General features: G+C 47.9%; 1 protein-coding gene across 1 annotated transcript in view; it reads right to left on the bottom strand.

Moving 5' to 3' along the window:
* Nucleotides 1-1,292: 1,292 nt before the first annotated feature.
* SLC28A1 (solute carrier family 28 member 1) overlaps nucleotides 1,293-12,148 on the bottom strand; it is an 80,189-nt gene continuing 69,333 nt past the window's right edge. Inside the window, exon 18 of the mRNA XM_069560386.1 lies at nucleotides 1,293-1,892. Coding sequence (XP_069416487.1) covers nucleotides 1,868-1,892 — 25 coding nt within the window. The 3' untranslated portion in view covers nucleotides 1,293-1,867. The remainder of the gene's footprint in view (nucleotides 1,893-12,148) is intronic.

Here is a 12,148-nt window from a genome sequence, read left to right as displayed (position 1 = left end):
CCCACAGCCTTCTGTTTTGCTATGGCGGCCCGGGCAGACCAAGACAGGGCGTCCTTCTCGCTGAGCAGCTTCACTCAAGCTTCACGGTGACAAGCTTCACCGTGTCAGAGCTTCACTCCTTTTCATGGCTGCGTCACATGAAGCCGTGCTGGGAAATGGCTAGAGATGGGATGACGGGGGGTCATCAGGAGGTGGATCACAACAGTCCTCATGAGCCACAATGAGGAGCTGACTCTGCCTGAAAGGATGCCTGGACCTCCTGCCTCTTAGCCATCCAGTTACCTGTGTGCCGCTCAGCTGTCGTCCACGGCGTGTCCTGAGTCAGTGCCGTCATGAACTGGCCTGGTGGGCAGCGGCAGATGTAGGAGATGAGATGTAGCCGGACCCCCAGGAAGGTATCCAGGCCAGTCCAGTGTTGAAGATGAACCAGCCCTGCCCACTGCCACTCACGGGGTGATGGGTGTCCCACCCCCTGCCCACCATTGGGTGCAGCGGCCTCTCCCCTGCTTCCAGAGCTGGGCCCTGCTTCCCCCGTCCCTCTGGTCAGGAGGTGCTGACAGGCCATTCTAGCAGGACCTCAGGATGGAGGCTTTGGGGGCCCTGCTCAGGAGCACACAATCAGTGGGCATCTACTCCTACAGGGCGGGCCACAGAGAGCTACGTACTTGCTGGTGGGCGTGAGAGCAAGCACCAGGGTTAGGGACTGCAAACCTGCAGTGGTCTGGCCTCTTTTTTTTTTTTTTTTTCTAATTCGATTTAAATCTGACTCAAAGTCACTATCCCACTGAACTGGTAAGACATTCAGTCTCAGGCAGCACACTCTGCACTCCCGAGAATCCATCTCTTGCTTCAACAAGGTCTGGACGAAACAGACCCTGGGATGCCCCTTGCTGTTCCTCCACCAAGGGACCCTCCTCCCTTTCTTCTAGTCACAGTCTTCGGAATCAGCCATTCCACTATCCTCGTGCCTTGAAGCTAGTGAGCCCGTGCAGCACAGCTGCTAAGCCTGTGCTCTAGAGCCCCCACTTGCTGCAACTATTGAGTCCACATGTTGCAACTACGGAAGCCGCGTGGCTAGAGCCCCTGCTCCACTGCAAGAGAAACCACTGGAATGAGAAGCCAGCGCCCCGCAGCTGGAGAGCAGCCCCGGCAGCTGCCACCAGAGAAAGCCCTTGTCAGCAACGAAGGCCTACCACAGCCAAAAAGATAAAATAAATCAATATATCTTTTTTAAAAAAATGTTAACTGAATATATTTTTAACCCAATAGCTGTTACCATGACAAGCACATAATGGGAACACAAGGTTTATACAGGATCTGGCATTGCTGTGAACTCTCTAACCAACATGCAATTGGGAGCGATAATAGATTAATTTTGTCATTTCAATTTGTTAAAGACCTTTTTCTCTTATACAGGCCATTCACAATTTTTTAAAACACATATTTTTATCTCACTAACAGTGTTAAGGCAGCTTGGGGGTTGTTCTGTTCCGTGTGTCTTCATCCCGGAGCCCTGGCTGGCCAAGAAGCCCCTCTCTGACTTGTGCCGTCCTCTGGGAAGCAGGCTGGTGTGGTGGCTCAGAGGGTGGCCTTGCGCTCCAACAGGCCTGGGGTGAAAATCCGGCCTCATCAACACCTCTGTGAGTTAACAGGTCATTTTTGGCTCATTTTACTGATAAGCAATCCGAGGCTCAGAGAGGCTGACCATCTTGCCCAAGGTCGCACAGGGGTATGGAGACAAGGAGCCAGAGCTCAGCCACAGACGTGCCTGGCTCGGGAGCCCATTCTCTCACTTCACCCTGCCCTTCTGCTCCTGCAGGGTAGACTCCGGTCTGTCAGCTAAACGTGGACGATGAAGTACATGTATTCAGCTGTTTGTTCTCAAAGCCCCACTAAAAAGACAGGAGAGAAACAAGACACTGGTGAAACAGGAAGGACACCGAGGACGGGAGCAGCAACAACGAGGGGAGGAAAGGTTGACGTTTTGGAAGGTGAAAAGCAGAGGAAGGAGGTGGCAGAGCTGGGAAGGCAGGACCGAGAGGACTCGGAGGCACCTGTTCTGGCGGAAGGTAGGAGTGGAGGTGGGGCTAGAGGCAGGGTTGGAAGTAGGATCCGCAACCCACTGGCCCGCTCCACGCAGCCCCAAGGATGCCCCAGCCTCTGACACACACACGGGAAACAGGCACAGTGGAAGGGATGCGGCTCTGTGTTTCCTTTATTTATTTAAAGGATTTTTTTTTAATGGGGACCATTTTTAAAGTCTTCACTGAATTTGTTGCAATAGGGCTTCTGTTTCATGCTTCGGCTTTTTGGCCGCAAGGCATGTGGGATCTTAGCTCCTAACCAGGGAAACTGCACCCCCTGCCTTGGAAGGCGTAGTCTTAGCCACTGGACTGCCAGGGAAACCCCAAGGCTCTGTATTTCAAAAGAGGGATTGAGAGATTAAGTCCTCCCACTTTGTGCCACCCCACTATCAGAATTCTCTCTGCCCGATGGATACACTCAGGCAGGACACTGGAACATTCTTCCCTCGAGAAACACAAGGGCCCCAGGCCCGTGATCTGTAAGTACTGACATGTAAGCACTGCCAGGACTCCGCACTTCCACTGCGGAAGGATGGGTTTGATCCCTGGTTGGGGAACTAAGATCCTGCAAGCTGCACAGCACAGCGAAGAAAGGAAGAAAGGAAAAGAAATATAGGATGAAGAACAATGGGTTACCAGACATCTGAAGAAAGCATCCTGTATAGAAGACAGGAGTTAAGGAAAAAACGAGCGGAGAGCTCAGAGACAACACCGACGGGACAGAGGAAAATGCCTTCAAATGATTAACATTCTCAGACACGTAGGGGATGACATTACACCCAAGAAACAGAAAAAAGACACTAAAAACAAAACTTAATCATAAGGAAGAAGCATTTGAAAATTAAAATTATGGCAGCAGGAAAAACATTGAGAGAGAAGTTGGAAGATAAAGTAAAGTAGAAGATAAATCCAGAAAGTCCAACAGTCAAATAATAGTTCCAAGGAATCATAACGAAAGGAATCCCTGGAGAAGGATATTCTTGCCTAGAGAATTCCATGATTAAAAAAACTTCCCAGAGTTCAGTGACACAAGTTCACAGACTGAAAGGGCCACCCTGGAAAGCTAAATGCACCCTCAGTGTTCATAGCAGCCTTATTTACAATCGCCAAGATATGGAAACAACCATATCAACAGATGAATGATAAAGAAAAGGTGGTATCTGTGTGTATACAATGGAATACTACTCAGCCATCAGCAAGAATGTGATTTTTCCATTTGCAGCAAAATGGATGGACTTGGAGGGCATTATGCTGAGTGAAATAAGTCAGGCAGAGAATGACAAATATTATATGATTTCACTTATATGTGGAATCTAAAAAATAAAGCAAACTAGTGAATATAACAACAACAACAAGAAAGCAGACTAACAGATACACAGAACAAACTAGTGGTTACCAGTGGAGAGAGGAAAGGGGAATAAGAGGTAGAAATATTAGGTATAAAATAAGCGATGAGGGGCTTCCAGAGATAAAGAGTCCGCCTGCCAACGCAGGAGACACAGATTCCATCCCTGATCTGGAAGACCCCACATGCCTTGGAGCAACTAATCCCATGCCCCACAGCTACTGAGCCCATGCTCGGCAACAAGAGAAACCACCGCAATGAGAAGTCTGTGCACTGCAATTAAAAAGTAGCCCCCATTCGCCACAACTAGAGTAGAGCCCGCACGGCAATTAAGACCCAGCATAGCCAAAAATAAAATAAGCTACAAGGATATATCATATAGCATAGTAAGCACAGCACTTTATAATAACTATAACTGGTCTATAGAGTGTAGCCCTTAAAAATTGTGAATCACTATATTATACACTGTAACATATAATATTAAAAGTCAATCATATATCAAGTTAAGAAAAAAAGACCCACCTAATTCCCAGCACAAAGAATGGGAAAAGATCCATTATGATGTTAGAATACTAAGGATAAGGAAATTATTCTAAAAGCTTTCAGAAAGGAAAAAGTCATTAATATTCAAGTGATCAAAAATGAGAATAAATGGGATCAGCTATCTCAACCAGAACACAGCTGGATAAAGTCTTCAAAGCTGTAAGAGAAAACGATTTCCACGAAATCCTATGCCCTGTCAACTAGTAACCTAATCTAACGATAGAATAGAGACATTTTCAGGTATGCAATGCCTCGGAAAATTTTTATCTCCCGTGTTTGCATTCTCCACCAAAATCAGAAAGACAAGAAAATAATTGGCCCACACAGGCAGGAGGTGGACTCTTTTTCTGGTACTGCTAGACTTGTTAGATCATGCGTGTGGAGCCCTCTGGTTCGGATGGAATGAAAAGAACTGAGGAAAGGAGACAGTAAATCCAGGGTTCTCCGGCTTTTCATCAGAAGGGCTGCGGACGATGTCCCTGATGAAACCCTATTGACAGCGGAAACTGAGCCATCTGAAGGGGCTCCCAGTGGGGAGACTGAGCCCTCCTGTAGTGGGATGGTGGACCCCGCCAGGAAAATTGTGTTTTCAGGTCTACCCTCCTTTGGAGGCTCTGAAAGTGAAGTCACGCAGTCGTATCCGACTCTTTGTGATCCCATGGACTGTAGCCTACCAGGCTCCTCCATCCATGGAATTTTCCAGGCAAGAGTACTGGAGTGGGTCGCCATTTCCTTCTCCAGGGTATCTTTCCAAACCAGGGATCGAACCCCTGTTTCCCACATTGCAGGCAGACGCTTTACTGTCTGAGTCACCAGGGAAGCCGCTCTGCCTTCTCCCAAAGAAGGAGGAGGTTCCCAAAAGCGGCCTTACCCAGGTCCTCCTGGGGTTCTGCTCTCTGCAGTTTTGGAACCAAGGATCCAGGCTGGGGTGGGGTCATCCACCGTATCGCAGAACCCACCGGTTCTTTCACCGCCCTGTGGAGACCGGCGAGGAGGGAGCGACCGATGCATCTACGCCACCTGGTGGAGGAAGGGAGATTGCAGCCTGGAGCCAAGGATTTTCGCAACAGTTTCCCTATTGGGAAAAACCACTACTTTGCTACTTGGTTTGTTCCGGGCTAGTCCTCAATTTCATCTTTCCCTTATTTCAAACACTCTGAAACCAGGCATCTTTGATTCCTACTCCAGCCTCAGAAGTCCTATAGCATCGTCTCCACCAGACTCTACTGATCAAAGTGGTCACAAGCCTGCCTGGATGAAAGGAGAGGGAACGTGGACTGGCTTTTCAAGGGGAGTTTGCAGCCACCTTTTTAAACTGCCGCAGAAGTCCCATACTATTAATCAGAACAAGAATAAGGTATTAATGTTTTTACACATGTATCGGTTCATTGGGTAGATTCATGAGGAAGCCAAAGTATTATGATGGTTAAGAGTCTGGGGTTAAAATCAAACAGAACTGAGTTCAAAGACTGGCTCAGCCATGGAGCAGTGTGTCTTGGAGCAAGCCACTCCTCTGTGCTCAGTTTCCTCGCTGGTAAAATGAGGGTAAACAATATCTGCTTCACAGAGTTAGGGGTTTTTGTTTTTAGGACTATACAGGATGGCATATGCAAGTAATTTGTTCCATAATAAGCATTCAGAAAATGATAGTCCCCTTTACCCAAGTTATTTCAAAATTTCCATTAGTTCTATTATCTCAGACACTTTTAAATGTTTCATCTAGTGATTTATGGCTGCACTGGGTCTTCACTGCTGCGTGAGGCTTTCTCTAGCTGCAGCAGGCAGGGGCCACTCTCTCGTTGCAGTGGGCCGGCTTCTCACTGTGGTGGCCTCTCTTGCTGTGGAGCATGGGACCTAGGGCGTGCAGGCTCAGTAGTTGTGGCACGCAGGCTTAGTTGCCCCTTGGCATGTAGGAGCTTCCTGGAGCCAGGATCAAACCCATGCCCCGTGCACGGGCAGGAAGACTCTTCACCACTAGGCCACCAGGGAAGTCCTCTCAGACTTTTTAAAGATGTGCTAGCCTTGCACGTCTTTACAGACATATGGAAAGAATAGCTGCCTTTCTTCGGGGGACAACACCCCCATTCTTTGGGGGAATTGTTCAACCCCCTGCCTCCAACCATGCTGTCCAAACAGGAGCTGCCATCTTCTGCTTCCCGGGTCATAGTGACAGATCGGGGAGTAGGGAAAAGCGCCAGGCTGGACCAGTGATCACATCCCACCTTCCAGCCCTTAGTGACTGGCCTGGAGGAGGGCCCCTGACCCCAGAGGATCAATCACACTCTTGGAGATTTGCCCTCTTTTTATTCCCCCAACGAGCTGTCGGGGGGGATGTAAGCTTCCATGTGAATCCATGATTTTCCGATGGCCAGGGTCCCAGTCTTATGGAGAAGGCCAGTTCTACAGCAGGAAGTCACCATGTACACGGGAAGACACAAGCACAGAGAAAAGCAGGGGCTGAAAGGCACAGAGAGAGTCCCGGACCACCCCTGGGAAAGGCACAGAGAGAGTCCCGGACCACCCCTGGGAAAGGCACAGAGAGAGTCCCGGACCACCCCTGGGAAAGGCACAGAGAGAGTCCCGGACCACCCCTGGGAAAGGCACAGAGAGAGTCCCGGACCACCCCTGGGAAAGGCACAGAGAGTCCTGGACCACCCCTGGCACCCGCTGCCTGGGGCTGTCCTGCAACTTTCTGGTGAGAGAGTCCATCCTCCCCTTTTCTCCAGAACTGTTTGTTTTCTGTGGCTTGCAATCAAATGAACTCTGAGTAAAATACTGCTCTGACTTATATATTTCTTTTATTAAAAAGGTAAATTGTTCATAAACTCCAGTACTTTCACTATTATAAGAAAACCAATAGAGAAGACTCTTGAGAGTCCTTTGGATGGCAAGGAGATCAAACCAATCAATCCTAAAGGAAATCAACCCTGAATATTCATTGGAAGGACTCATGCTGAAACTGAAGCTTCAATATTTGGTTACCCGATACAAAGAGCCAACTCATTGGAAAAGACCCTGATGCTGGGAAAGACTGAGGGCAGGAGGAGAAGGGGGCGACAGAGGATGAGATCACTAGATGGCATCATCGACTCAGGGGACGTGAGTTCGAACAAACTCTGGGAGATAGTGAAGACAAGGAAACCTGGTGTGCTGCAGTCCAGGGGTTGCAAAGCATCAGACACGGCTTAGCGACTGAACAGCAGTGAATGACTGTGACACACCTCATAAGGGGTAAAACCCACCAGGCTGTTGAAAGCTGCTGACTTGAGCTTCCTAGAATTCATTCCAGCTTACGTAGATTACACTGATTCATTGAATGGTGAAACATTTCAGATATCACCTCCTTTCCCCTTCCAGCCACCAAATTTTCTCACCTGGGGTTCTGTTCTTACCAAGATGACCCTGGACCCAGCCTCCAGCATTTGGCCATATTCTGGCTCAGAACAGCTGATGCTGCAAAACCCAGCTTGCCCCAGGTCCCAACAAAGAAGATTAGAGATACTTATCGCTGGGTCACTGTGGAAGAAAAGATCCTTTGAAAGTTGTGGGCTTTGATACAGTTCATTTCTCCTCTAATGGAGGCATTGACTTTGAAAAAAATAGATCGGTTGGAATATAAACAAGCAACACCTCTAAAAGTAGAAAAGAATCTTACTGAGAAACCAAGTTTCAGGAGATAAAAGCAATCTTTAGTTCACAAGGCAAGTTTCCCATCTCATCCCTAAATAATTTATCTTTTTTTCTTGGAAAGGTTGTCCTTTGTCACCTGGCATTGAATAGCAGAAACAGCCCACATGTAGTAGGTGGGCTGTTAGTAGTGGCTTCAGAAGCCTTCCCCGGCAGCTCAGATGGTAAAGAATCCACCTGCAAAGCAGGTGACCAAGACTCCATCTCTGGGTGGGGAAGATCCCCTGGAGAAGGGGATGGCTACCCACTTCGGTATTCTTGCCTGGGAAATCCCATGGACAGAGGAGTCCATGGGGTCTACAGTCCATGGGGTCGCAAAGAATCGGACACATAAGCTCTGTTTATTGCCTGTCTTGTGTCTGCTCCATCGCTCAGTCGTGTACAAGTCTCTGTAGCTCCATGGATTGTAATCCACGAGGCTCCTCTGTCCACGGGATTTCCCAGGCAAGAATACTGGAGTGGGTTGCCATGCCCTCCTCCAGGGGATCTTCCCGAATCAGGGATTGAACCCATGTCTCTTCCATCTCCTGCACTGGCAGGTGGGTTCTTTCCCACTAGCGCTACCTGGGAAGGTCTTTAAGCTCTATACACCATGTGAAACACTCGGTGGGCAGGAGGGGAGCTGTGGGGAGGAATGCTCTTCTGGCTCCATCCTGCTGCTCTCCAAGAGGAAAAACACAGGTCCCATAGGCTTGAGTCTGCTTTATGGGTCAGGCCACGTTCACTAGCTGGCCGGGTAACTGTAGGTTCACCGGTTCCACACAGCTGATCGGCCTCTTCCGCTCTGCCTGCTTTCCCAAGCCTGAGGCATAGAGTTGGTACCACCCTGCCATGACCCTTCTTCATTCCTTTATGGTGGTCTCCTGTCAAAATGCTGAATTGGAAACCTTTGCAATTTGGCCCCGTGGCTCTCTCTCCACTTCCTCTCCCATGAGTTTCAAGACTCTGGCTTTCTTCTTTTAGGCCTTGGGGGCCAGTGAGTGGTATATTTCAGACTTGGACTTTATCAGATGGAGCGGTCATCTTTCAGGCTCCAGTGGACTCCACCAGCCCCAGGCTGTCAGAGAACCCGCTATCAAGGGGTGAGGGTGGTTCTCACTTGTTGTTTCCCAGTTCTTTTTTTAAATATACTTTTTCATGCAGGATCTTAGTTCCCAGACCAGGGATTGAACTTTTTCCCCCAGTGGAAGCCCAGTGGACCACCAGGGAAGTTCCTCCCATTTGGTCTTGTTTCCCATTTGCTCTTATCAAGAACCCCACAGGGAAAAGGCAAAGCTGCTCTTTCTGCCTGTCTTGCTCTTCTTGTCCAGTGGCAGGGTGTGTATGACAGATCCCAAATAAGACATGTACAAGATACATATTCTTCACTCACATAAAGTTTGCACTGTAATGGCAATCTTGCTCTACAAAGACCTCTGGAGCTCAGGTTCCTTCTAACTTGTGGCTGCCCCATCCCTGGCCTGTTGCTTTTGTCTCCATGACCTAAGGGGGCTCACCTTCGAATCTGTGTTCCAGCAGGCTTGGAGCAAAATTGTGAAATGTTTCAGGGACGTGGAGGATGTGTCCCTTGTCTAAGGCAGTGGTCAGCAAGCTATAGACGGCAGGTAGGCCATCTTTCCTACACTGGGTCGGGTGCTCTCTGGTCAGATTTTGGTGACCATTATTTTGAAATTCTTGTAAGCCAGGTTCCTGATATTCATTTGCTATTGTTCAGTCCCCAAGTATTGCCTGACTTTTTGCAACCCCATGGACTGCAGCGTGCCAGGCCTCCCTGTCCCTCACCATCTCCCGTGGTTTGCCCAAATATTCATTTATAACCATGCTGATTTCTTTTGTCCTCTCTGCCTTCCTTTTCTCATTGGGATATGTTACTATAGCAGGACCAGAGTTCCATTTTTACTTCTTCCTGAATGGCTATATTTTCAAGTGTGGAATCAGTGCCTGAATATGCCGGCTTCTCCTTCGCTTCCACTCACAAAGTCTCTGTGGGCAGTTACTCCCACATTACCATTCCATGTCTTTGTCAAAACTTGATCCAAAACAGCAACTCCCTTCCTCCTCTGGAACGGAAATCACTCCCCAGGCAAGTTAGGAACTTGTACCCTGGATGGAGGGTAGGTAGGGATCCTAATAGATGTCCCAGTAGAGAAGGTCCCATCCACTCCATTCATATCCTAGCTCTGGTCCCCTTTGTGATTTGGGTCAGGACTTCTTTCCATTCTCTCCCTCCATGACAATTCCTCTTGGCGTTTTACTGTCAACACACAAGCTTCCAGCTTTGAGGATTTCTGAAGCAGGCATGTAGCTTCTTAACACTCCTCCATCCTAAGAGGTCTGCCTCTTTCAAACACCCTCCCAAGGCTAAATTCACTCTTTTGCCCCAACGCATCATCTTGGTTACACCCGTGAGATCTTATTTACCACCCTGTGTTCTGGCTTCAATCTTGAACTTGCTCATGACTCATGAACTGTCTGTACATCAGGGAAGAACAGCTTTGAATCAAGTCTGGGGCAACTTCTGAAACTATTATGTCCTGTGTGAGTAACAGCTGAAAGAACTCAAGGTTCCCAGCTCAGAAAAGAAGACTGGATGGCTGCCATCTTTGAACAGTTGGAGGGCTATTTTGTGGAGAGTAGAACATTTCCATAAGGTTTCTATAAAATGTAATTTTTTAAAACCAACGAGCAAGTACTTTGGTTTTGGGTGGTGGGGGAGAACAATAAAGACACAGACATGATTGGACTTGTTCATTCTGGGTTACTTGGAGTAGCCCAGAATGGCAAAACTTTTTGATGCAGAATCAAAACGAACTTTCAAAGAAGTGGAGCTGTCCAATATGAGACGGGTTGCCTGGAGAAGTAGTGAGATTCTTGTTTGGATGGTAGGCAAGAAGATGACGATGAACACTTGATTTCAAGCGGAATGAGGAGCTAAACAATGTGGTACTCTGAGGCGGCATCCTCTTGATTGAAAAGTGAACGGAACCTTCTTGATTAGCTCAGGTTAGAGGGGATTCGGGAAAGAATTCAGCTCTCACTGAATCCAAGGAAAAATTGAGCAACGAGGCTGCAGGAAGGGTGGAGATGAAATCAGCTCCAAGCCAGGTCCACTGTGATGACTCAGCTCTGAGCTGTTTCTTTTTTTCTCGTTTTTTTTTTTTTTTTTTCCTTTAGCTTGATCTTTCCCAAAAATCTGAGAGACAATTGACATGACCATAGTCATGTCAATTCTTCTCTTGAGTCAGGTGTTCAGTCCTTATTCAGTCTACAGTGGTCATGGGGGTGGAGTCTCATGATTCAAACATAAAATCTCTTGGATGACAGAGACCATCCATGCTGTGGGTATAAAAATTGTAAGAAAAGTTGGGAGGGGCAGACAGCCTCAAAATGATACAAATAGTCCTGTCCAAACTCAGGGCTCACCAATTCTGAGTCATTAGTAATTTCAAGCAGATGATGTTCTCTATGTGGTTGTAAAAAGGCCAGGACTAATTCATATTCAGCCGAAGGCACGCGCTTGAATTAAAGTGAGGGGTCAACAGAGGTGAGAGCAGGACCACGAGGTGAGAGCAAGATGATCAATGGAAAAAGAGTAAATGGGGCTCACTGATTGACTCACAGATCTTGATGGGTTGCCGGCTGGAACAAGCATTGTCTAGGACAGAGCTACCCCTGGGCTGAATTACAAGTTAAAAAAATTTGTGTCCATGCAGGGTTTTTCCCATGCTATTATTTACTTGGCTGTGCTGGGTCTTCGTTGCTTCGTGGCCTTTTCTCTAGTTGCAGCAAGAGGGAGCTACTCACTAGCTGCAAGGGTTTCTCATTGTTCTGGCTGCTCTTGCTGCAGAGCACGGGGCCTAGGATGAAGGGCCTTCAGTAGCTTCGGCTCCCAGGCTCGAGAGTTCTGGCTTGGTATTTGTGGCACATGGGCTTAGCTGCTCTGTGGCATGTGGGATCTTCCCAGACCAGGGATCGAACTTGTGTTCCTTGCGCTGGTCGGTGGATTCTTTACCACTGAGCCACCAGGAAAGCCCATCCCATGCAGTTTAATAATTTTTTAATTTTAAAATAGTTTTAGATTTATAGAAAGGCTGTATAGAGTTCCCATGAATCCTATAGATCCCCCTGCCCAGTTTCCTCTCCCAGTTACTATGATTATCACAACTGATAGAGAAATTGTAATGTTTTTAACATACTCCACACTGTATTTGGATTTCATGAGTTTTTCCCTAATATAATTTTTCCATTCCAGGATCCCATGCAAGATACCTGGATCAATTTCTTAGGGTTTCTGGAACAAATCACCACAAATTTAGTGGCTGAAAACAACAGAAATGTATTCTCTGGAGTTCTGGAGGCTAACAGTCCTGAGTGTGCAGGGCACCCTCCCCCTGAAGCCTCTAGGGGAGAACGCTTCCTGCCTCTTCCAGCTTCCAGTGGCCCCAGGGGCTCCTTGGCTTGGGGTGGGCTATATCTTGGAGCATGATGC

The sequence above is a fragment of the Ovis canadensis genome, chromosome 18 (assembly GCF_042477335.2).
Source record: "Ovis canadensis isolate MfBH-ARS-UI-01 breed Bighorn chromosome 18, ARS-UI_OviCan_v2, whole genome shotgun sequence".
Classification (NCBI taxonomy): Eukaryota; Metazoa; Chordata; class Mammalia; order Artiodactyla; family Bovidae; genus Ovis; species Ovis canadensis.
This window is presented reverse-complemented; position numbering and strand designations above follow the sequence as displayed.